The sequence below is a fragment of the Canis lupus genome, chromosome 12 (assembly GCF_048164855.1).
Source record: "Canis lupus baileyi chromosome 12, mCanLup2.hap1, whole genome shotgun sequence".
In the NCBI taxonomy this organism is placed as follows: domain Eukaryota; kingdom Metazoa; phylum Chordata; class Mammalia; order Carnivora; family Canidae; genus Canis; species Canis lupus.
The window spans coordinates 15,922,222-15,948,014 of record NC_132849.1 but is presented as its reverse complement, the minus strand read 5'-3'; the positions used below and the strand labels follow the sequence as shown (position 1 = coordinate 15,948,014).

The 25,793-nt window shown below is 49.7% G+C and overlaps 1 protein-coding gene across 4 annotated transcripts in view; it reads right to left on the bottom strand.

Moving 5' to 3' along the window:
- The window catches only part of TET3 (tet methylcytosine dioxygenase 3), a 106,494-nt gene that overhangs the window by 78,027 nt on the left and 2,674 nt on the right, over positions 1–25,793 (bottom strand). The window contains exons 1-2 of one of the 4 annotated variants that reach the window (XM_072769856.1): positions 17,960–18,337; positions 12,190–12,246 (exon numbers count right to left, since the gene is read on the bottom strand). Coding sequence is in view for 1 of the 4 variants with exons in the window: in XM_072769854.1 (XP_072625955.1) it covers positions 12,190–12,246 (57 nt within the window). In the remaining 3 variants the exon portion in view is untranslated. Of the gene's footprint in view, positions 1–12,189; positions 12,247–12,555; positions 12,675–13,187; positions 13,370–17,959; positions 18,338–25,793 lie in introns of those variants that run through there. The other 3 variants (XM_072769858.1, XM_072769855.1, XM_072769854.1) reach the window with 3 other exon arrangements.

Here is a 25,793-nt window from a genome sequence, read left to right as displayed (position 1 = left end):
ATAAATAGACTAGAGATATCTGGGAATAATTCAATCCCTATCAAATCATATACAAAATTATATCTTGGGCAGCCCCGGTGGCGCAGTGGTTTAGCGCCGCCTGCGGCCCAGGGCATGATCCTGGAGTCGCGGGATCGAGTCCCACGTCGGGCTCTCTGCGTGGAGCCTGCTTCTCCCTCTGCCTGTGCCTCTGCCTCTCTCTCTGCATCTCTATGAATAGATAAATAAAGTCTTAAAAAATATATATATATATAAAAAATTATATCTTGAACAAATAGCCAAAAAATATATGTACAAATATCTTAATGACCACAACATTTATAATTACAAAAAATTGGAACTGTACACGTCCATCAATGGGAATCAATTTAATTACAATAAACACACAAAATGCAAGACTCTACAGCCTTTAAAAGGCTAAGATAGATGTGCTGACATGGAAAGATACCCTCAACATATTAACGAGCAAATAAAAGAACACCAAAAATATGGTATGGTACAAACACATTACTGCAGGAAAAGTAGTAAGTTCATGTACTCACTTTAAAGTCTACAAAGATATGCATAGATTGGTAATAGAGATTATACCAGGATAGAGAAGAAATGGCAATTTTCAGTTTCTAATTTATATCCTTTTATATTATTTGAGTTTGTCAAATGAGCATGTATTACTGTTAAGGTCCAAAACTGTATTTCCCATTTGGGGAAAAAAAAGAAATAATATTGCTAGTGGTTTCTAGGCTAAACTCAAAATCCACCCCTTCTCTGTCCCTGGCCTTTACTGCCCTCCATGGAGTCAAAGTAGAGGGTAAGAAAATCTATCCCCTGATGTGCTGCACCTCCTCCCTCCAGTGTGACCCCTGAGCCAAACCCTTTCTCTGCTGGTTTCAACAAGTTCAGGCTCAGGTGCGAAGGGCTCCCCACCACACCAGACTCTGCTGAACCTGAAGAGGGGAGACTGTGCCTTTCCAGTTGGGATCATCATTGCCCTACACCCTGAGCTCTAGGGGGAATAAAGACATGGATTCTCAGTCGAACACTGGAGACTATCCCCAAAAGATGCCCATACTGTTCTTCCTAATGCTATGTATCTCTCTCTCCTACCCTAATGTCCTGTCCATTCTAGAGCACTCTTCACAGCCTCAGGGCACCAACTGGGCCTTATCTTCCAGAAGTGCATGAAAGACACACAGAGCAAGACCTGAATTTACAGCCTAAGCCAGCTCAGCTAGGTCATGAGCTCTGGGTCAAAATTTTATCTTCCCCCCACCCCCCGCCCCCTGCAACTTTACTCTCCTTAGCTTCTAGCTTCAATTCCTCTGCTGCTAATGCAAGAGACTTTTCTAAACACTACTGAAACTTCTATATGGGCCTAGGATATGCTCTAGTCCTAAGCAATAAATTCAAACTGATTTTGTTTAGTTTAAAAAAATGTTTTCATAAATAAAATCTAAAAAAATAAAATAAAATAAAAAAATAAAAAATAAAATAAAATAAAATTTTTCCTCCACAGGTCTGGCTGCTAAGCTGGTAAGCTATTATGAAGGCCCAGCCCAGCGGTTTAGAGACAAAGCCCCTAAAAGTAATCAAGGGCATTCTCTAGCCCTGCCATTGTTCCACATCCAGTCATTTTCCCTGGTTGGGAGGAAAGGGAGCCACACTGCATCAGGACTTGGTATTCTCACATTGGGTGTGCCATCAGCATCTCCCCAAGTGCACTAGCAGACACGAAATAGCAAAACCTGCAAAAGAGGCCTCAATAGAACTCAGAGAAAATGTCATATTTTTAAATGTGTCTGTGATTTTTAAAAAAAAAGTAGAAAAAGAAATAGACTGTCTTACAGATCCAATGGAGAATCTAGAAAAAGCACATACCAAATAAACCTAAGAAAACAATAAATACTAAAGCAAAAATTCATGCTTTAGAAAACAGGAAGCTGGGATGCCAGGCTGGCTCGGTCAGTAGAGCACATGACTCTTGATCTCAGGGTCGTGTGTTCAAGCCTCACGTTGGGCATGAAGCCTACTTAAAAAAAAAAAAAAAAAGGAACAGAAAGCACAACTGACAAATCTTATGTGCTTTTAAATTACATTAAAAAAAGAAATTATTATATGAGGTTAGAAGTGAAAAAAAATCACAGCTACTTAGGAAACTAAAGAGCAACAATATATACATATGATGCTATTAAATTTGAAAACAGATTACTTTCACAGAAAACACAGAATAAATGTTTTATAACAGTCACAGAAGATAAATTATAGGTCAATCTCTTTCACAAAAATAAATGCAAAACTCCCATACTGATAAATCAAACAGCATGCTAAAAAAACAAAAACCCCATTATCAAGTATAGAACATTTAAGGAATGTAAAGATAGTGCAGTATTAAAAAATGCATTAGCACAACTTATCAAATAACAGGCAAAGGAGAAATATTTCACCTTCAAACCACGTTAAATAGATGTGACAAAATGAAACATCCACTACTAATAAGGAAAAACTTCTTAATAAAATGGAACAAGAGGCAAGTTCCCGAACACGACATAAAGACCTCAAACAATCAGCAATACCATGCTTACGGGTAAAACACTAGAGACATTCATATTAGAGTGAAAAGGGAGGGAAAAAAAAAATCACTAAAGAGAACAATGGCTTCTGCTCACTAAATATTTGCCAAATGAATTTAACATGGAAGGACAGTCCTAGGAGAGAGGCAGTAGTTTACTGACAAGTGGATCAGGTCTGAAGTCAGCTCCACCCCTCAGGAAACATGGGCCCTTGGCCAGGCTACTGGCCTGAATCTCAGGTTTCTTATCTGAAAGGTGGGGCTACCACCACCTGTCTCGAAGTTGTCACAAGAAATATGAAAACTTTGCCCCAGTGCACCACACACATGATAAGTGCTCAATAACCAACACTACAGCTAGTTATAGGTAGGGTAAAGCAGGCTATAACGTGGCATGACTCTATTTTTATAAACAGAAAATGAGTAGTTAATTCTAGAACAACCTGACATTAGGGGCACAGACCCTGCCAGAGTTGAAAATCTGCATATAGCTTCTGACTCCCCAAAAAGTGAACGACTAATAGCCTACTGTTGACAGGAAGCCTTACAGGTAACCTAAACAGCTGATGAGCACATATTTTATATGTTATATGCATGATCTACTGTATTCTTATAAGAAATCTGATAAAATGTTATTAAGAAAATCATATGGAGGGATGCCTGGCTGGCTCAGTGGTTTAGTGCCTGCCTTCGGCCCAGGGTGTGATCCTGGAGACCCGGGATCGAGTGCCCCCCTCTCTCTCTGCGTCTCTCATGAATAAATAAATAAAATATTTTTTAAAAATTGAAAATTGACAGTATGGTATTGTCAGTGTGTTTTCTGTATGACTTTTTTTTAAAGATTTTATTTATTTATTCATGAGAGACACAGAGAGGAAGAGATGCAGAGACACAGGCAGAGGGAGAAGCAGGCTCCATGCAGGGAGCCTGATGTGGGACTCGATCCCGGGTCTCCAGGATCACACCCTGGGCCGAAGGCAGGCACTAAACCACTGAACCACCCGGGCTGCCCAATTTTCAATTTTTATTGGAAAAAAAATGCACGTATCGGTGGACCCACACAGTTCAAACCCATGTTGTTCAAGGGTCACCTGTGTGCACAGAGTCGAGGCTGGAGGAACACGGGTGAACGGTGGTTAACTGGGTTGTGAAATTATGGGAAAATTCTTCCCCTTCTATTTCTACTTTCTAATTTTGCCAAAGAACATGTGTTATCTGTAAAATACAAAAAGAGACTAAAAAGCTAAAAAAATGGTAACAGAGTTCTGGATTTAGCCAAGATTGAGGGCTGGCAAGCCTAAAGGCTGAGGGAGTGATGGAACTACAGGTAGCCAGCTGCAGTTCCACAGGGGAAGGGCTTGCGGGCTTCCGCCACCCTGGGTCCTAGCAGTGAAAAATCCTCGGTTATCACTCACACAAGTGCGGAGCGCTGCTCCTGGCGGAGGACAAGCTGAAGCCCTCCAGGCCTGAAGCCAGGGCACAATACTGCACTATGCATATCCTGACCTGACTTTGTGCAAATGACACAGAAATCCTGGATGATGGGAATAGGGTGAGAGGACTAATTTCTCCAGCCAGGTGATTGTTATGCAGGTGTGTTTACTTTGTGAAAACTCACCAAACTGCATACAGCATGTACCCTTTTGTGTGTATGCTATACTTCAAAAAATTTTTTAATTTTTATTTATTTATGATAGTCACACAGAGAGAGAGAGAGAGAGAGGCAGAGACACAGGCAGAGGGAGAAGCAGGCTCCATGCACCGGGAGCCCGATGTGGGATTCGATCCCGGGTCTCCAGGATTGCGCCCTGGGCCAAAGGCAGGTGCTAAACCGCTGCGCCACCCAGGTATCCCTATACTTCAATTTTTTAAAAAATTTAATAATTAAAAACTGAGAGGAGAATATGCAGTTTCTGTGATCTGACAGTTTCCCTCTTAAATTCTTAAATTCTGGTTTTAATAAATATGAACTCATGGATCAGTTTCATGGAACAGAATATTCAATCCAGTATTTTGCCTGACATGTCTCGTTGCCTTAATTTTTCCAGACTCTTTGTTTATTACTATTAAAATTATCAATGGGAAAAAAATTGGGGGCACTGTGGGAGACACAGGAAAGACAAACCGGATGAGGGCATTGGCTTTCAAACCCTGAGCACACATCAGAATCACCTGAGGAGTCCTGAAAAATGCTGGCACCCAGGCTCTACTCCAGACTAATTACATCAGCCTCTTAGGGGCTGGGGCCCAGGCACTGATATTTTCTTTTTTTCAAAGCTCCCCAGATGATTCTAGCATGCAGTGGGATGGAGAACCAGTAAACTAGCTGAACCAGAGGGACTGGCCACCAGGCACTCTCTTAGCAAGCTCAAGCATGGTCCCTGCTTGTCCTTGTGGAGGCTCTGGGGGTAGGAGCGAGTATTTAGGGGTGAAGTGCCCTGGCACCCTCCCAGGTCCTCCTCCACACCCCACTCCCCCCAGACCTCATGCAGAAACCAGTGGGGAGCCATGCCCCCACACGAAGGAGGCAGCCTCTGGAAGGGTGGGAGAGGAGCTTCCCAAGGGTTGGACACAGAACCCTGGGCTCTGGCTCCCAGCCAAGTGTTCAGAGTACTCTGGATCACTTGCCAGTACAGCCCCAAGACATGTACCACTCCAACCACACAACCCCAGAACTAAGCCCTAACTACTACTCAGGGTCCAAATGACACCACTGGGAACCCACAGCTGGAAAACAGGAAACTGAGGAAAAAATAACAGTGAGAAGAAAGGCTATAGGGCAGAGGTCACTGTATAGCTCAACCATCACATAGGACCTGGCTCAGAGACAAGTGGCAGGGTCAGTGAGGAAGGGAAGCCACACAGACCACCTGCCCAGAGTGTCCAACACTCACCTTTGGGACCCCCATACCGCTCTCATCTTGCATTCACTCTACCTAAATGTGTGAGTGAGGAACCCACAGGTCTGACCCCAGCAGATGGCTATCTTGGCCCAGCAGCCCCACAGCATCTTATAAGCTCCTAGATAACTGACACAAAGGAGTCCCGGGCCTATACCCTACAAAGCAGCTCCCTGAAAGGCCCTCTCTGCTCAGTCTAGAACTTAGGGCAGAGCGCAAAGCACAGAGGTCAGAGTGGGGATGAGCTGAGGCCGTGAACAACGTTCCAGGATGGAGAACACAGCAGGAGAAGTCAAAGGGATGTGTTGCACCAGGAAAAACACAATGGACATCTCTGGGGCACCGCCTCCTCCACTGCACTGAAAAATCCATCTCTGTGTGCCCCCCACCATCACTGAGCTTAGGGTGAAGGGCAACAATGATCCCATTCAGGAAGGCAGCCTCCCTTCTCTGAGTCCAGCAGAGCCTGGTGGTCAGAGGGTGCTCCCTGCACCCAGCCTGAACTTGTTCAAGCCAGTAGAAGAATGATTTGGCACAGGGGACCTGGACCTTGGCCCACACTCAAGGGAGAAGGTGGAGCAGAGTCTGTCCTGGGATGCAGATGGGACTCTCCTTTCTAGGGTCCCTGCCTCTGCCATAGATACTCGTCTCCCTAGTTCTTCCACCTCCTGCAGAGCAGCCAGCAGAAATCAGGGATGGAAACTTCCTAAGGTACAGGATGGTGGACAGGCAGAGAGAGCTCCTTCTGTACACTCCATGTAGCAGGGCCCAAAACCAAGGTCCACAGGCTAAAAAGAGCAGACTCTGGGGGAGGAGAACACTGAGGGGGCAGGGGGATGTGGGTGCATAATGCAGAAGAGGCAAACCAGGAAAACTCAGTCAATAGGGCAGGGAGTTTAGGAGCTCAGTGTCAGGGACAAGTTGCAAACCCTTTCAAATGTCTTTGTTTCCTTCCCAAGGCCCATGAGGTTAGGATTACATGTGAAAAATGCTTGGAGGCGGGGTTGAGAAATCCAATTACTTAAGCACCCAGGGCACCAGAGTTCTAGGCTTCAGAGGTAACCAGGATTTGCTCAGACCCTAATCTTGCCAACCTTGGGATGTTTGCCTCGTAAGGAATATTTCTGCAGCAGGACAGTGTTACCTATACCTGAGCCCCTGCCCACTCTCCTCTAGGATGAGGCAGCCGGGATAGTAGGAACTTGGGGTTTTTTTGTTTTGTTTGTTTGTCGTCTAGTCTTTAGCAACCTAAATGAAAAGATCAGAGAGCCTCAACAGAAAAAAAAACAAAAAACAATAAGCAATAAGCTTTGCAGAGTGTGTAGGGTGGAAGGTGGGATCAAGAAGGAAGGCAATGTACAAACTCTAGCCATCAAAAATATTGAGATGCCTATCCTTACAGAAATCAGCACAGAGTTCATGATCAGCCCTCAGACAAAAAGAGCTACACCTCTGGATGACTGAGAGCTGCCAAATGGAAAAAGCTCAAGTCAAGGTGCCCTGCCTGAGGCAATGGAGCTTTGGTGTCTTGCAGGGCCCAAGTCTGCTCTGGCATCTGCAGGAGACCTGGCTTCTCCTTAACTGTTCTTTTCCTCTCAGGCATGTGGTACACACACACACACACACTCTCTCTCTCTCTCTCTCTCTCTCTCACACACACACACACACACACACACACACGCCCACACGCACTGACACTCCCGCCCCTTCAGGGTCCTCCACAGGTTCTGACACCTCTCCATCAGAATCTGAGACTCACAGAGAAGAAAGAAGAAAGGGCAAAGAGGAGGCATCCTTATCTACTACAGAAGGATATCTTTCAAGGTACTCAGAAAGAATCTCTGGGATAGTAAGGTCCCTACTCTTCCGAGTGTCCTCCAGATGGACAGTACTGAAAAGAGGGGAAGTCCAGAAAGGGGCAGAGGAAGGGGGTCAAAACAGAGACTGTCTGCTCTCCCAGAAGCAAAGTTCAGAAGTAATGCAGCTCAGGATATGGCCCATAAACTGTTTATCACCAGTCCACAACTTCTAAAGCCATCGCAGCTATTTGCACCTGCCATGACAAGCAAGAGCATGTTCGCTGGCCAGGCCCCAATCAGTGGCTCACAGACCAATCTGCATGGTGCTGAACTCCCAAGGTGAGCCATGCCTGGTGCAAGCTGCAAACTCTGGTACAAAGTAGGACTAGGTTTCTATCTGCAACATTTTGGGAGTCAAGAGACAAAAAAGAAAAGAAAACTGGCACTTTGCCACATTTAGTTTGAGAAAAACTAGCTTTGGGGAACCCCTTCATTTTAAAAAGAAAACTGAAGTCCAGGAACATGAAATATCCCCATGCCTAATGCATAGGAACAGAGTGGGGAACAGAGAGAAGAAACCAGACAACTGTACTTCCCCGCTTCCTCTTCTCAGCCCATGTCTCCACAGGAACCCTGAGGCAGGAAGCAGCAGGACCCACACATTCCCACTGAGCAGAAGGCCGATTCATGATTCAAGAAGGAACACCCAGGCACAGTATCTCCAGCCTGCTCTACCTGCATCTCAAACGCAACACATCTAGAACCAACACCAACTCTCCTTTCAAAACTAAGCTTTCTTCCCAACTATTTCATTCCTGACCGCACTACCCTAATCTGTAAGCAAGAGATTCCAGAAACACCGACTTACTTAAAACAAGTCTGGCATATGGATTCTTCCTGCAAAGTCCCTTGAGGTCCACTGAGCCAGTGATGAAAGCAAACAGAAAGAGCTAGGATATAGGCACAGCTGGGGGCGAAGGGTCTGGTCAGCCATGTGCAAGTTCACAGCCCCAAACAAGAAATTCAAAAGGCTTCGCTGCACAAAAAACACAACTTGTCACTCGAGTTATGATTTTGGATAATTTAGGCAATGTCTCTTGCTTCCAGTGGTAGTGTGAAGAGCAAATAATGACTTCTTTTCTTTTTCAGGATCTAGCACTGTACCTGGAACTCGGTAAATGCTTGTAAATATTGAAAGACAAAGGGACAGAAGAGGAGTAGGATCACAGTCCTGGATAATATGATAATCAAGATATTTTCGCCATCTGAGCCATCCCCTAACCCCTATTTGTCCCAAAGCTTTGGAAACTAACCCTCAAGGAAGCCACCTCAGAAGCTGCACACATGCTGGAAACAGGGGGAGTGCTCAGCTGACTCCCAGATGTGTCAGTGTGAGAGGAAATGAGGCCAAAAGCCCAAGAGGTCAGGGTGGGAAAGAGAGCTGGGAGACCCAGAAGCGGAGCCAAATCAAAGCCCCTCCCATGCTCCCTGCCCCCACCCCCAGCAAGCCAAACCCTTTGCTTACAGCCTCAGGGTATGGGAAGGGACTCCGCAGGACCACAAAGACCATTTCTAGTAGCTGGGGGGAGCCCGGAGTCCAGGTCCCTCCTCAGCAAACCCAGCGAGAGGACCACTGGAGTCCTCACTCTGATCCCTGAGGGGCAGTGGCCCCTGCACTGTGGCAGGCTTTGGGAAGACTCTCCCTTCAGCTCACTCACACATCTACCCTACACTGTCCTCTCCCCTCCCAGGACATTCTAAAGTGGAAGGGGTCACTAAGGAGGTGGGGCCGGGTTCTGGGACTCTAACTGCAGTCTTTATCACTTGGGGGTGGGGGTGGCTTGGTTCCCTTCCTGCTCTAGCCGGACACACTCACCTGAGTCCTTATCTCCCCAAGCTCACTGCTGCTTGTAAACTTACCTCAGAGGAAAGGAGTTTCTGCTAGACCCTCACAAAGGGCTGGAGAGAAGGAAGAGCAGGCAAGCAAGAAGTAGTAGGAGTCACCCACAGTGTGTGGATCATAGATCCTCGACAAAGGGGCATTTCTGCAGTGGTCCAAAGGAGAGACAGAAGGCAGAGATCCCGGGCACAGTCCCAAAATAGTTTCCAGACATCCTCAGCCAGTCAAGGATTCCCATGAGGCAGAGCGTGGGAGCAGCGTGGGAGCCCGAAAGCAGGGGTGGCCTGGAGCTCTCGGCACTGGGCACTCACTCCTGTCCAGGCTGCCAAGGAGGAGGCGGTGGCAACAGTGTGTGCTATGGCATGTTCCTTGGGATATCATGGGTAGACACATAACACAATAGCCAGTAAAATGACAAATCTCGTTTATCAAGCTCGACTCTGTGCCTGTGCTAGGCATTACGCAAACCCTACATCATGGATATTCCTGAAACTCTGGCAGGACTCAGCACACAGCAGATGAGCGTGTTCCCACTGCCTGCTGCATACCGCTCACCCATGAGGTTTTACCCATCTTGCACCCATCCTGTGGGAACACAGACTGTAACATGTGACATCCCCTTGTCCCACGTCCCAGAGTCTTGGCCTGGTCTCAGAAGGAGCTCACGCACCAGACACATCTTCCTACACCATGACCTGCTGAGGGAAGAGGATCTGGTAAAACTGCCTCATCGGGGTATGTGGGACACCACACCCGATCAGCCACCTACGAAAACTCCATGTGAGGGAAAGGTGGCACCAGGAATGAGGGAGAGGGGGAGATGTCAGATCTAAGTGCTTGTTGGCAATGTCAAGCCAGGCCAAGGGGAGGCTAGGATTCTCAGACAGACAACAATAACAATAAGCACAGACACAATCTCAGAACTTCAAAAATGCAGCCAGCTCAGGCCCTACTCTGAGAAGGGGGAGGGTGGAAGACATGGTTGAAAGGCTTCCTCTGCTTTTTGCAGTAGCCTCTGCCGCATGCTCACAACACCAAAGGTTGAGGTATTAGTCTGAGAGCTTCCAGCAGGACTGCAGGGCCAGCAGAATGCAGGCAGGGAGAAATGGAGAACACACTTGGAAAGAACTGAAGAGAAGCCATCACTAGGCAGGAGGGGGGTGCTTCGGGGAGTAAACAAACCTGCCAGCAGTCCTTCCTCCAGCAGAGAGGGAAGCTCTGGCTGACAAGGCCGGAGACACAGAGGAGGGGGGGAACTGCCTCCTCCCTGAGCCCATCTGTCCTCATCCCCTTGTCCTGTGTTCCCCAGGGTGGGGGGCAGAACAGGTGCACTGCATGATCTCCATGCCCACAGCCCTCAGCGCACAGTGATTACAGCTCCCTCAGTCAGCAGTGGGAGGCCAGGGAAGGAAGTGGAGGTGGAACGGGGGTTCTGCTCTGGAGAAGTGAGCGAGTGAGCTCACAGCTCTCTCCCCCCCACCCATAGCACCGCCAGTATCAACCACCCTCTGCTTGCCTCAGGGTCCGCCCACTACTCCCAGCCTCACCGAGGCATGCCCGGCTCCCCAGGGGAGCTAATGCCACCTGGCTCTTCTTCTTCCCCCAGAATAGGCTTCAGAAACAAAATTCATGCCCTCTTCCGAGCACTTCCCTGCCTCAAGTTCCTTGGGAGGAGGCCAGGGAACCACCCTGGCTCCTGATCCATCCAGCAGCCACCTCACCCAGGAGCCCCCATCCAACGTGGAGAAGCAGAGCCCCTCCCTGCCAGTGTCCCCACCCAGGCAGTGAGGTGGCAGGCTGCCACTTCCAGCACCTCCACAGAGCTTCCCACAGCTTTCCCAGGAAGCAGGGGGGAGGATTTCCAGGGACCAAAGTCTAAGAGTGTCTGGGGACTTCAGCAGCTTGCCCACCTGCTACCCAAGCAACCTGATTCCCACAGCTCTCCACAGGCTCCACGAGCCAAAGGGGAAAGTAGGGCTGAGGCAGGGGCAGGGGCAGGAACAGGCCCCCTCCCTGCATACCCCTGCCCAAGAATCCCCACACTCCTTCCCCAGCTTCTCTGCTCTTGACTGGAGCGGCAGCCACATGAAGCTGCCTCCTGCTCAGTTTTCTCCACCCTGGGCCAGCAGAGGATACTGCTGAGTAATCCCAAACACTCGGCGGGTCCCCAGCCCTGAAAAGAGGGGCAAAGCCCAAGGAATCCTACTGATCTTGGTCCTTGCCAACCTGAGAGGAACATCTATATTCCCTAGTAATGGCTGATACCCCACCAGATTCTGGCCTGCACTGCCCCAAATACCCTAGTCCCGGCCCTCAAGATGATCACAGTGCCTCCTTCTCTGCTTCCCACGCACCTGGTAACATTCTCTTTCCAGTCCCCCAGACACCAAGCTACACAGAGTAACAACAGCCGCCCGCCGGATTCCCAGTCATGATGTTGCATCAGCCCCCACCCTACCCAAAATATCCTCACCCCCACCACCTCCTCTCCTCTCCAGCCATCTCCATGGTGACAGCATGACTAATGACACCCTATCAGCTTCAGACTCAGGAGCACAATCCCCCCCCCACACCGCGCCCCGGGATTTCTGCAGGTTGGATGCAAACCAACAGTACCAGGGACATTCTCAAGAGATTTCCAGAGGCAAGGGTGGGGAGTGGGTTGCATGTCACACACACACACACACCACACACACACACAACAACAAAAAACAAAACAGTTCAACAAACCCAATCCCAACTGCACCCAAACCATCCAGCTGAGAAAGCAAAAAGAATCCAAACAAAACCCACACAGGCCTGAGAATTCATTGGTCGCCCACACCCCCACCACCCCTCCCCCTCAGCTGCTGCTACACACGCAGCGGGAGATTAAGGGATCACCAGAGGAGACCCTTTATTTTTATCCAATCCAGTCAAACACTTCACCCCCACCACACACACACACACACACACACACACGTGCACACGCGCACGCGGGCGTGCACACGCGCACGCGCGCGCGCGCACACACACACAAGGTACCTTGACAGCAGCCCCTTGTCCCCACGACCCGGCTCCTTCACCAGCCTTTATTTCCACCTGCAAAAGAAGCCAGAGAGGCGGATGAGCCAGGCAGACACCGGGAAAGAAGCAAAGTCCTCCTGCTGCACGCCCCCAGCACCACCGCAGGGGGAGGGGGAGAGTGGGGGGGAGCGGGCCGCGGGAAGAAAGGATCGCAGGGACCATCTTCCTGCCTCCAGCTGCCGCCCAGACTCCGGGTGGCTGGGCTCATTCACCTTCCTGTGTTTTTGTTTTCATTTCTCCCTTTTCCACCCCCGAGCCCCAGGAGGGCCCTGCCCCTCCTCCTGCGTCCGGCTGGCCCGTCCCGCCCCGCCCGGCCCGCTCTACCTCGGCCGGCCTCCCGCGGTGCCTCGGCCGGCGGGCCTCCCATTATCCCCGCCGGAGCACACGGAGGGAGGCACTGCAGAGGAGGCGGCGGCCAGCTGCCGGCTTGGCTCCCCTCCCCGCCGCCGGGAGGCTGGTGTGGAGGGGGCGGCGCGCTCGCCAGCCAATCCCCGCGGCCCGCCGGGCGGGGGCAGGGCCGCCGGGGGCTGGACCTGCCCAGCCGGGAGGCGGGGGCGCCGCCGAGGGTGCCGCGGAGCCGCGCTGGCTGCTGCCCAGGTCTGCTGCCGCTCCCCGGCAGGCCGGGGATCCCGGGGCACCCCGCTTCCTCCCGAGGAGGGGCCTCTGAAGGTAGTACCCAGGGCGTCCGCTGCGCCTCCAGGGTCAAGGATGACAGACGGCGGCCGGGGTGGAGCTGGGGTGGACTGGCGGGATTCCCCCTCCGGCCCCTCTCCAGGACACCGGCAAGCTGCCTCATCCTCGCAGCAGCGAGGACGGTGCTCCGGTAAGAGCAGGAGCGGTGCCGGCCCGGCCCCTGCAATCTTCCAAGAAGAAGAAACAGAAAAAAGTCTTGGCGGTATGAACCTTTACCCCATTTTTGTATATAAGGAAACAAGGCAAGAAGTAAAGGAACTTACCCAAGGTGACAACAGCGAGAACACAGCAGGGCTGGGAGTCTAAGCCGGATCCATCTGGCTCTAAAGACCAGACTCTTAACCATAACACAGTCCTGGCTCCTCCCTCCCTCTAGCGCCCACCTCAGAAAACAGACTGCTTGAAGCCCACACTGCCCGTGGCTCAAAGCCTCACCGAGTCAGCCTTGCCCTCCCCTTACACACAAACACCCACACCTCACCCTAGATCACTCATCCCTCATGCTTGCACATACCCCACCCCATCCAGACAGCCTCCACCACCACCACCACCACCACTAGGATGTTTCCTCCTCTCTCAGAAAGGCCATTGAAGGTGGCCCATCAAGTCTCAGGGGTCCCTCAGATCCCAGGGCTTCCCATCCCTGGGAAAGGCTGAGGAGGGGCAGTGACCCAGACCCTAAGAGGTCTGGCCTCCACTCCCCAGACTCTGAGCCTTTGAACGCTACAACACCCAGGAGACTAAAAGGGCAAGGGAAGAAAGAACAGAATGGGGAGAGGAAGGTCCTTCAAACCACTCCTGGATTTCACTGCCTGGGCATCCCTGGGTACACCCTGCTCCACGCTGTCCCCTCCCTGGAGCTGAACACCCTAGAGTTTCCATCTCCTGGGAAGGGGGTAGCCCACAGACTCTGGTGCTCGCATGTCTGGTTCAGATCCTGGCTCCATCACCAGCTCACTGCAGCACCTTGGCCGAGTTACTTTACCTCTCTTAGCCTCACTTTGCTCTCTTGTCGAATGAAACTACAAATACCAGCTAACTCCTGGACAGACTCTACAGAGAAACGGAGCACAGAGACCACCATATGACCAAGCAGAGCCCGCTCCCATCTTAATTCCTGGGGGAGCTCGCTGTGTGCTACTCCTCATCTCACAGATGAAACAGCTGAGGCTACAGAGGAAAAGGTGACAGGTCAGACTTATCAGGATGCGTGAGAGCCTCTGTTTCAGGGACACGCTCTGCTACCTGTCCCACCACAGAAGCCCAATTGCTGCTTCCTCCATGAGGTCCCAAGGTGGATACTCAGAACAGGATGAGCTGCCTTAGGAGAGACAGCAAAATGGGCCTCCGTGAGGAGACTCCAAGAAGCGCTAGGGCGCACACCTGCCTCCCCTCTGGGGATAGAGGGCAGCCCTTCTGGCTCCTCTCCAGGGTAGGTAGCGAGGTGAGGTGAAGCGAGGCGTGATGCAGTGTCCTGAGCCAGGGCTCAAGATGGGAAACGGTTTCTGTACCACATAGCTCTTACCTGGGCCAGGCCAAGTGAAGCCCCTTCTTCACTATGGTCCCTGGAACCCCCGGCCCACCCAGTCACCCCACATGCAGTCTGCTGCTGGGGAAGAGTGACTAACATGCTTGGACAGTAACAATTCATACTGTTGCTGCTGCGGCTGCCACAGTTTATCAAAGCCCCTGCTATGTCCCAGGCCCAGTGCCAATTACGCCATAGGAGCATCTGACTGGGGTTTTGACTTCCTCCACACACAGCCTTGGCTCTAATGGGGAAGCCGACTTCGAGAGGTTAAGTCACTTGCCCACCAACACACAGCTAGTGAGCAGGGAGCTAGAATTCCAATCTAGGCCTTTCTCATTCCGGATCTCTAACCCTTCTCTCCCTCTGCCAACCCCAGGGAAATGCAAAAAGGGACAGGGTCATCTGAACCTAACCACTTCCCTTCAAGCTATGGGTCTGAGAATAGTAACGTTTTTCATGCCTCAGAGACTTCATGAGGCTGCTTCTGGACTCAGTTCCGCTGCCTCTGCCCCTCCCCCGCCTGGTGCTAGGCTTCCTCAGATGGTGCCCTCCCTGACTGTCCCCTCCCTGTGCAGCTCTCCCAGCTCCTCTAGCCCCCACAAGCATCCCCCACTCCTCCGGGGCCTCACAGCACAGCTCAGAGCCTCTCCTAGAGCACCAGTCACAATCAAGCACAGTTATTTATTTACACGGCGGTCTTCCCCAGGTGGGCAGAGGCCCTGTCTTCCCCACTTTACTAGGCTCTGCACAGAGCTGGAATGTGCTGAGTTTCTAGGCAAGGAGGGTGGAGAGGCAGGGGATTGGGTGCTGAAATGTGGAGGCCATTCTCCTGGTGACCTCTCTTTGAGGTCCCTAAGGATCGGAGGGACACCTGCTCTTTGGGGAGGGCAGGACCTGCTTAAACCAGACTACAGCTGAACTTCAGCCCTATTCAGACAGCGCATGTCTTCCTCCCTAGCCTGCAGGAGACTGTTTGACCCCCCCCCTCCCTCCACCAACTTCAGTGCTAACTCAGTCCTACCGCACCCACGGATCCTAGCTCACTCCCCCAGCAGTCTCTGGCTACACTAGAAGAGCCTATAGTCTCCCAAGGCAGTCCACCTGCCCCCCCCCCATCTCTGTCCCACACTGGCCTCCTGTCCTTTCCTGAGGCAACTGGAATGCCAGGGCTCCAAAGAGTCACAAAGGCCATGCTCCCAGCAGAGACACTCTCCACAGCCCACAACCAACCTTCTCCCATCTCTACTGGCCTCTCTTTCTACATTTTGGCCTTCTCAGTGACTGACGCAGAGGTACTTGGGACCCCTAGGGGCTAAGGGTACTTCTCCACTGGGAATAGGGACATAGCCATCCCCATTGAGAAGAGGCAAATGGATTTACTCTCAGAACACACGAATTACCCCCAACATTGAGAACCTCTGTAACACAGATACCCACAGGCCAGAAACCACGCAAAGACTAGTGAATGGGGACACATCCAGACGAAGATTCAGGAGCTCGTGCAAGAACATCAACCAAACATCAACCCCAACTGTATACAGTACCCCATACTTGGAGCATTACAGAGCAGATCTTGCTTAATCCTCAAAACAAACCAGTGAAATAGAATTATTCACACCCATTCTACAGACAGAAAAATTAGTTTACAGGGAGACTAAGCACCTTGCCTAAGGTCACACAACAAGAAAATGACTGAGCAGGGCTCTTGCCATCCCTCACTTATAGTGAAACAGTCAGGGCTGCTTTGTATAGTTCTGATTTTTTTTTTTTTTTTTAAAGACAGTTACACCCATTTCTTTCTTTCTTTTTTTTTTTTTTAATTTATTTATTCATGAGAGACACAGAGAAAGAAAGGTAGAGACATAGGCAGAGAGAGAAGTAGGCTCCATTCAGGGAGCCTGATGTGGGACTCAATCCCGGGACTCCAGGGTCATGCCCTGGGCCAAAAGCAGATGCTCAACTGGTGAGGCACCCAGGTTTCCCTAGTTCTATGATTTTCATATCAACCTACCTCTTCTAGAGTTGGCAGAGGATAGACAAACTTCTCTTCTCTGGCACAGCTGTGTCCTGAATGAGGTCACTCCCCACAAAGCTTTAAAGTTCAGTTCAAGACCCACTTCCTCCAGGAAGCCTTTAAGGGTTACCCCAATCCTCAGCCAGCTGACAGTACTTCTAAGGTTTCTCATTTGACACTTGGTGCTATTTGGCTAGGTGTCCTGCCCCCACACACACACCAGAATGGCTAGAGTTGTGCCTTCCCAAAGCCCCTGAGGGGTTTTTGCCCAACATTCCAAATACTGAATGAAACTGAAGTCAAGGGATCCCTGGGTGGCGCAGCGGTTTGGCGCCTGCCTTTGGCCCAGGGCGCGATCCTGGAGACCCGGGATCGAATCCCACGTCAAGCTCCTGGTGCATGGAGCCTGCTTCTCCCTCTGCCTCTCTCTCTCTCTCTCTCTCTCTCTCTCTCTCTCTGTATGACTATCATAAATAAATTTTAAAAAATTAAAAAAAAAAAAAAAAGAAACTGAAGTCAACTATGGGGGAAGTCGTACCTTTCTTTCCTCCCTCTCCATCACACAAAGCATTGTGCCAGGGTGGCCCCGGTGGCGCAGCGGCTTAGCGCCGCCTGCAGCCTGAGGTGTGATCCTGGAGACCCAGGATCGAGTCCCATGTCGAGCTCCCTGCATGGAGCCTGCTTCTCCCTCTGCCTGTGTCTCTGCCTCTCTTTCTCTCTGTGTCTCTCATGAATAAATAAATAAATCTTAAAAAAAAAAAAAAAAAAAAGCATTGTGCCAAAGAAACCCAATACCCCCTCCACCTTCAGAGCCTATGTTTGAAGTCCCCGGTGTCCACGCATCAATTTCCACCCAAGTAATTGCAGCGCATCACATACATCATCCCCTATATTTGAAACTCTTTGCGGTTGTCATGGCAACTGCCTTTGCCTTCATTCACTGATCAGGCCTCACAATTAGCTTTGGCAGCAGAAGTCTGTGTCAACAGCAGTCACAAGGAGAAGGAGGAGGAAGTGGAGGAAGTGAAGGAAGTGGAGGAAGAGGAGAAAGAGGAGGAAGAGGAGGAAGAGGAGGAAAAAAGGTGCTTCTCCTGGAGATGCAGCAGAGACAGACTGAATGAACCCATACACCCAGCAATGTCCGAGAGAATGCAGTCAGAGCCAGCCAACGACTCCACCCATGTGCTTCCACACTGACAAACAGAAGGCACCTGCCCACCCCACCCCCACCAGACAGCGGTTGTAGCTCTGCTCATACTCTGCATGCCCTCCTAGAAGCTGGTGAGAAAGTCTTCTAGTCTATGAACTTCATCAGCGTTTCCTCACCCCAAATTCAACAGCCTGGGTCACCAAATGTTCCAGGATCCAAGCAAACAACAGGAGACCTGAAGAGCTCATTGAGAGGTAGGACAGGAATGCTGAGTGGTTTAAAAAGCTGGGGAAAGCACCCGTGGAAGACTTCCAAGAGAAATGAACACAAAGTGTCTTACCTGCAGGATCTGGGAATACCCTCAGGTAGCCCCTGCCACCAGCCGTGAGCATTCAGGAAGCATCTCCACACACCTCAGGCTCAGGGACGATGCCCCCTTCCTCCTGGAAGCCCCCTCATCCTTCACATATGGCCACATTAAAACTCTCAGAACATGTGCCCTTCCTTCCCCACTGGGCCCAAAGGTGAGTAAGGCTGGTCTCTGCCCTCAAGGCGTCCCTCCCTTACAGCCCTGACAGACTGTATTGTAATTATTTGTTTCCATGCTTGTCTCCCTCCCCAGACTGTGAGCTCATTAAGGACGGCATAAGCACTGCCTCCTCTTCACCCACCGAGGCTCAGAGCCCAGTGCGCCTTGCGCACAGCCAGTCCCAGGCGAGACTCGCTGAGTGAGGCTGGGAAGGCAACTCGCAAGTCTACAAGTCAGAGCAGATGACGTCCTGCTCTGGGAAACTAAAGCCGATGCCAGAGAGAAGAACGGCCCTCCCTGGGCACAGGAGACGTTGCAGGTCCTGGGTCCAAGGAAACATACCAGGAAGGTGCCTCTCCTCCTTGTCCGAGCACCAGGTCTTCCCAATGCCCCACACCTTGCTGTAGCAGGAATGCATACCCTTAAAGAACAGAGCAGTCAATAAAGAGAAAAAGATGAGGCAAGAGAGAGGCAAGAGAGAGTCACTCCATGTCCTTCCCACACGGGTGGCTCAGAAGTGGAATAGATTCTAGTCTGGTACCTTGGTATTTGCTTTTGATCCAGCCTCTCCACATCCCTTCCTGAGGCTTCCTCTGGCAATAATTAGGAGCAGTGGGGGCCTATGGGGCACATGCAGTCTGGTAAGTGTCCTGAAATGACTTTACCCAATGTAATTCCCCTTCCATTTGGAGAATCCAGAATTGCTGCTCTACCAGCAGCAGTAGGTACACTATTCTGTCCAGACTCTGGCTGGGTGTGAGGAGGTAGGGCACACTGGACTTGGAACTTACACAGGGCAGAGCCAGCAGTGCAAGAAGAGCTTGTGCAACCCAACAGAAGCGAGCAACCCCCAGACCTGCAGTCACCTGAAGGCCAGCCAGGCACCCCGCAACCAAACTGCCAGCTTTCTTTTCTCCCTCCCTCCAAGACTAATAAAAACTTAGGTTATCGGATTTCTTATGCAAATGACAGAAGACAAGGCCACAGAGGGGTGTGTCCACTGCAGGTGTGCCAGCAGCCTCCGCCCTGTATGACCACACCCAGGGAGAGGCCTACAGCAGCCCTGAAGGACCCCCACCCACCCACCGGAAGAGCCAGCCAGGCCACAGTTGGGCCCAAGGAAGATGAAGGAGTGCCTTTCCTTTCTAACCCCTCTCCTTCCTGAGCATCCTGCCTTGGATCCACAAGGGAGCTGTATATAAAGAAGGGATGAGGAAGGGAGTAGGGAATTAGTGACAACTCCTGTGACCCCTGATGTGGTCTTCTGACTGGTAGGGTCCCCGCACTGCCTTCTCCAGAATAAGAGGCCCAAGGCAAAGAGGAGACAACAGCGCTAGATATAAACACAGGCAGGGTTAGCCAAGGCTGCTGGTCAAGACTGGGGGTGGGAGAGGCCACTTCCCCCTAGGGAGCTTTGGAGACAGCCTTTGGGTGCGGAGCCACACCTATTGTTATTCTTTCCCCATAGCATGCAATTAAAACACAGCCCTTGCCTTCAAGGAGAAGCAATGAGCTTCAGGGTGTGTTAGAACCCAGGAAAGCACTAGTCCCTTCCACACCCTTCACCACTTACCTTGGGGTGGGGACAGAGATCCCAATCCAAAATATCCTTCTGAGAGCAGCCAGCAGAAACAATGATTTCCCAACCCAGATACAGGTTTCAGTGAGGGCTCAGAGATCACACAAGAAAACTCCATCTTCAAAAGAGCTTCTCATAGTAATGGTAATGTTCTGGATCTATACTATCGCATACACACGGCACCAGCCACAAGTGGATTTCGAGCAACTGAAAGGTAGCTAGTGCAACTGAGTTACTGAATCTAGTTTTATTTCATTTCAATTAATTTAAAAAGCCACACCACGGCTAATGGCTACCATAGTGGACAACTCAGAGCATATTTCTTCAATTTCGGAAGGCCATGAATACTACTGAGACTCCGCGGAAAACCATGGGCCCTCTCCCCTGAGAAAACATACCTCCGCACCTTCACATATTATTTGGCAGAAATTTTCAGAAAGTTCAGAGACACTATTCCAATGCAGGTCGGAGATTAGGTCTAGGTCTAAAATTGTCTAGAACTTGACCAAAATCTTTCATGGCCTAAAAGAGATATTTCTTCTGCAATGTAATTGTCTAATATGAAAACAGGCCTGATGCTATACTTTACAGTCTTAGCAGAAGACACCAAGCGTGGAAGCCTCCACCTAATAGAGAATGTCCTCGTAACATCCCTACCAGTCAACACCCAGCCTATCCCCAGACACGTGCAAGCACAGGAGAGGCACCCGCTCTCAGGGCTGGCTCTTCATTTTTTTTTTTTTAAGATTTTATTTATTTATTCATGAGAGACACAGAAAGAGAGAAAGGCAGAGACACAGGCAGAGGGAGAAGCAGGCTCCATGCAGGGAGCCAGATGCGAGACTCGATCCCAGGACTCCAGGATCACACCCTGGGCCAAAGGCAGGCGCTAAACCACTGTGGCTCTTCATTTTTGGTACATTTGTCTAATACTTGTAAATATTAGATGATTCTTTTTCTTTTCTTGTTTTAAAATAAGCTTTATACCCAAAGTGGGGCTTGAACTCACAACCCTGAGAGCAAGAGTACATGCTCACCGACTGAGCCAGCAGGTGCCTCTAGTCAATTCTTTTTTCTAACATGGGTTCAATCTCCCTGCTTACAAACTTCCACCCACTACTAAAAGTTCTGCACACTCCTCTACGCATAGACATTGACTCCTTTCACAGAACACTCACCTTAGCTTTCTTCATGTCCAAGCTGAACAGACCCATTTCCTTCAATTACCCTGCCCATGATCACTCTGACAGATCTGGAGATAGCTCTCAACAACCCTCATTGAGTTTCAGCTCTTCCTACTTGCTAGGAAACCAGGGATTCTTACTTCTGCATTACTTTTTCTTTTCTTAAACAAGTGTAAGACTCTGGATTTACTAACTAAATTCCATCAAGTTTGGCTGGGGTCCATTTCTCCAAACTGCCCCAGTCTCACCTCCACCATCACCATTCACCATCCAACCCCACCCACAGATCTGACACACCTACTCCCTACCAACATCTTAGTTAGATGGTACACCTGTCTTCTCTTCGCTAAGTCTCCAAGCCTCCCCGTAAGACCCAAGGTTCTACAAACACACCTCTCCTCTTCACAACACCACCAACTACTCCTCTCTCATGTGCTCCAAGATCCTGAGCCAGGCTGCTTACCAGCAGACATCTTCTGAGAGCCCTTTCCTTACCATTCTCAACACACACACACATACAAGTTCCCCAGGTTCTTATGGGGTTTTATTGATAACTCAAGAAGGTAATGGGCTCCAGAAGAGTAAGAATAAGCCCAAAGTAAATCTCAAGAGGTTCTTGTCTCTCTGATCTGCAGGGTGAAGAAATGGGTTGGGGGCACCTAGGTGGCTCAAGTTGGTTGAGAGCCCGACTCTTGGTTTGTGCTCAGGTCATGATTTCAGGGTTGTGAGATGGAACCCTGTGTCTGTTGGGCTCCATGCTCAGCTTGGAGTCTGCTTAAGTTTCTCTCTCCCTCTGCCCTCCCCCAACCTGGTGTGTGTTTGTGTACACACAGGTGCGCACTCGCATGCTCTCTCTCAAATAAGGAAGGGAAGGAAGGAGGGAGGGGCTGGGTCATCTTCCTTACTCTTGTTGGCAGCAGGAATTCTCTAGCTGCTCATCAAGACTTACTTCTCATCCCCTTCTCCAAGCTCCACCCCCTTTCCCCAGTCATACAAGTGCTGAAGATCAACTGCTCAAACTCTCATGCACATACCAATCACCTGGGAATCTGGTACAGATTCTGATTCAGTATGTCCTAGGTAGGGTCCTAGATTCTGCATTTCTAACAAGCTCCCAGGTAACGCCAGTGCTGTTGGTCCACTGATAGGCAAGGAGGATATCTGGTCACGAACCATTCAGTTACTCTAAAACTCAGGGCAAGTGAACCACCTGCAGTAGAAGAGCCCAGGTCAGTGCCCAACATCTCAGTCTTATCTGCTTCAGAGAATTTCTACTCTAACTACACATTAGATACACCTGGGGAGCCCCAACCCAACTGGGTTCACCACAGACCAATTAAATCAGAATCCCTGGGAGTGGAACCCAGGGGACTGTAAGTTGGAATCCCTGATCCCCATGGTTGATAAAAAAAGACTGAACAGGGCAGTTACGCCAGTAGCCTCTCTTCAGGATGATTTTAAATAAAAAAAAAAAAAAAAAAAAAAAAACTGGCCCTCTGATCTGTCCAAGAAGCTGCAGGAGATGCCATTTATTTGCAGAAATCCAGATCTATTAATCTGGCTGGGCTGCTTTAAAGAGCCACAGGGACCACACCCCCACCAAAGCTCACCACTTGCCTTTCTAGTCTCACAAACCACCTTTTTAACAATCTGCTCTAGAGCTGTCAAAAACTGACATCAAGCTTATGCATTAATAATTTCCAAAATCTCTCTGAAAACCTGGACTTTTTGCCCGTCTCTGGTCCCCTTTTCAACAATCAACATCACATAACAATTGTCACTCTGTGAGCACAGGTGAAGGTGTTCCATAGGCAGCAAATGGCTCAGACTCAGGTTGAGGCAGCTGGCTGGCCCCCTTTCCCAAGCACTCACACTGTGGTCTTCCCCACCCTCACTCCTCCCAAAAGGACAGGGCCTCAGTGGCTGTTCCCCATCCACAGTCATGAAGCCCAAAGTTATAAACCTACTACTCTTCCTTCTCATCCTTGCCCAGGGAATATATAAAAGACGTTTGTGTCTTGAGCATTTTCCACCAGCCTCAGCACATTCGGGCCTCTGGACTTCCTGACACTCCTCTTCAGGGGTCAGGCCACTCCTGAATCTACCTACAGTGACACGCACCCCCCTCCCACAGTCTTCCACCATCTGCCCTCACTGCACAGCAGACCCTGTAGCCACACAGATGGTTCAGTTCTCCCTGAGTCCCACCACCTTCCTCCTTGGGGCACCATTCAGGACTGTACTGTCAGCATTTCCTTTTTAAAGAGCAATCCTATTCCTCCGGCTAACTTCCCTTTTAGAGTATGTGGCCATGGGGTTAAAAACTGCATCTGAAAAACGATTTCTAAAGGCTGTAGTAAATGCCTCCCCTTGCCCCGGTCTTTCACTCTGGCTTCATGAACGCTAAGACGGGATTCCTTTCTCTAAAGAATCTCATCACCTCTATTTTACCTATCAGTCAGTTCTCCCTTTGCTGGTGGGAACTGGGGCCAAACTTAAAGCACCCCTTCCTCACAGCCTCTGTCTTCAGGAACACAGAACTCCTGACAGGCAAGGCAAGAATTCTGATACTGTTGGGAGATTTCCAATTCTGAGGTATTTTGTCTCAAAACTGGCATAGAGAGCTGTTTCAGCCACTGAATCCACTTGGCTGAGGGCTGGACAGTGTTTTCACACTATATATATTTCCCCCCCCATTTATCTTCATTTTTCACCCACAATGTTCTTAGTCAAGCTCCCAACCTTACTCATGTGTTTTTCTAAGCAAGTTTTGTTCTTTTTGTTTGTTTGTTTGTTTTTTCCATAAAGTTATTTTCCTACTCTTCCTATCAGGTGTTTATTTCCTTCATCCATGAGCAATTTGTCAGGCCCCGGACCACAGCAGCTCCTTGCTCCTGGGGGTCTAGCTTCCTCCCAGCAGCAGAAAGGCTGGCAAACTTCTCCCTCCTTTGGTCTGGCTCCTTGGTTCTTCTATGAACAAGCTAGAAGAGGTCTTGAGATAAATATTTAATCTGTATTATATCTCCACAACTACAACTCAGAGACTAAAGCATAATTGTTTAGGCATGAAGATACCACACTGTCTTTCACCCTTCACCCCCTCAGAGTTGGGGTTCACTCCCAACCATCTTCTCTAGATTTCTAGGAAGGTTTTGTCCCTGTCTATTGATCAACTACTATGTGCCCAACATTATGCATATTTTAATCGCCATTAATCCTCACAACAACCCTGCAGAGAAGGATTACTCCATCTGACATATAAGAAACCAATGCTCAAGAGGCACCTGGGTGGCTCAGTTGGTTAAGTGTCAACTCTTGATCTCAGCTCAGGTCATGATCTGAGTCGTGAGTTCAAGCTCTGCTTTTGGCTCTATGCTGGATGTGAAGCCTACAGAAGAAGAAAGAAGGAGAAGAAGAAGAAAGGAGGAGGAAAAGAAGAAGAAAGGAGGAGGAGGATGACGATGATGATCCCTGGGTGGCTCAACGGTTTAGCGCCTGCCTTCAGCCCAAGGCATGATCCTGGAGTCCCGAGATTGAGTCCCACATCAGGCTCCCTGCATGGAGCCTACTTCTCCCTCTGCCTGTGTCTCTGCCCCTCTCTGTGTCTCTCATGAATAAATAAAATCTTAAAAAAAAAAGAGAGAGAGAGAGAGAATGAGCAAGAAACTGATACTCAACACAATAAGAAGCACAGTGCTTACTCTGGGGTCTGAGGCCTACTTTGTCCTTACCCCCACCAAACCCTACTTTACTAAGTAAGCATCTTCTTGTGCTATAAGCCAGAACTCAGGCAAAAAGAATGGGAAGGAACACTAACAGCCTTGAACATCAGCCTGGGATCTAAATCCTTCCTGCCACGTACAAGAATGAACCACATCAAGGTGGATTACCTCACTTCTGGTCCCAGAGAAGCAATCACCTGGCTCTGGTGGGAGGACGCATCCCTGGGAGCTATCTCTAGTCTTAAAATGCTGAACTTCTTTTCTGAGTGAAGGGGCTCCAGAGCACCTCCCCCTCCACACATATAGACACACACTGCAAAACAGAATAAGGAGCAGGGAAGAAAGATGGGATACCCAAGATAATGCTCCCCCCTTAAAGAATGACACAAAGCAGCTGTCAGCTCAAAGGCAGCAGGTGGAGGTGGAGACAGGATGGAAGAAAAAGGTGCCTAGGAGAAGAAATGCCCAGGAGCAGGGATGTAAGGAAATGGATTAGTTCTCAAAAGACTCCTGGATGCTGTGCTTGTCTCACCTGAAAAACCAGGGCCAAACTCTAAAATTCTATTCCAGAGTCAAAAAAAAAATCCTCAGATGCCAGTAACATGTCTCCCCCTTTCCCAACCTCCCCAATCCCAGGATGTCTGCTACACAGCTGCTCAAATCTAATGGTTAAGGTCCCAGGAGTCCTCTTGGGGCTGGTAAATGCTGGGCTGGTTCTCCAGCTCAATCACAGAGCCTCTCTGGGCGTTTCTCAGCTCTGTGACTACTCCAGGGATACATTCATTAAATGCAGCGTAGCCTGGACAGTGGTTCCCCTGCTTTCAGCTTTCATGGACCAATAAAAAGAAAGTCATAAACCTAGAAATACTAATTACCATCTTGTATTTTATCAAGTCAAGACTTTTAAAAAATAGGTCTACTTTCTATCAGCATCTTCATTTTGTAAAAGAAAGCACATTTTGAACATCAAATAGAAAGGAACCTATCCTTAAAGCAGGTCAGAAAAAGTTTGTTCACTCCATTGCCCCCTTTTCGTTGTTTCTCTAGAAACTGGGAGAGCTTTGTTGTGGGCCACCACTGGTCTACACACCAGTATGTGGACCTTCTGTCCTGGGACACCTTGGGACACCAGCCACAGACCCTGGGGGCCTAGAGGGGCA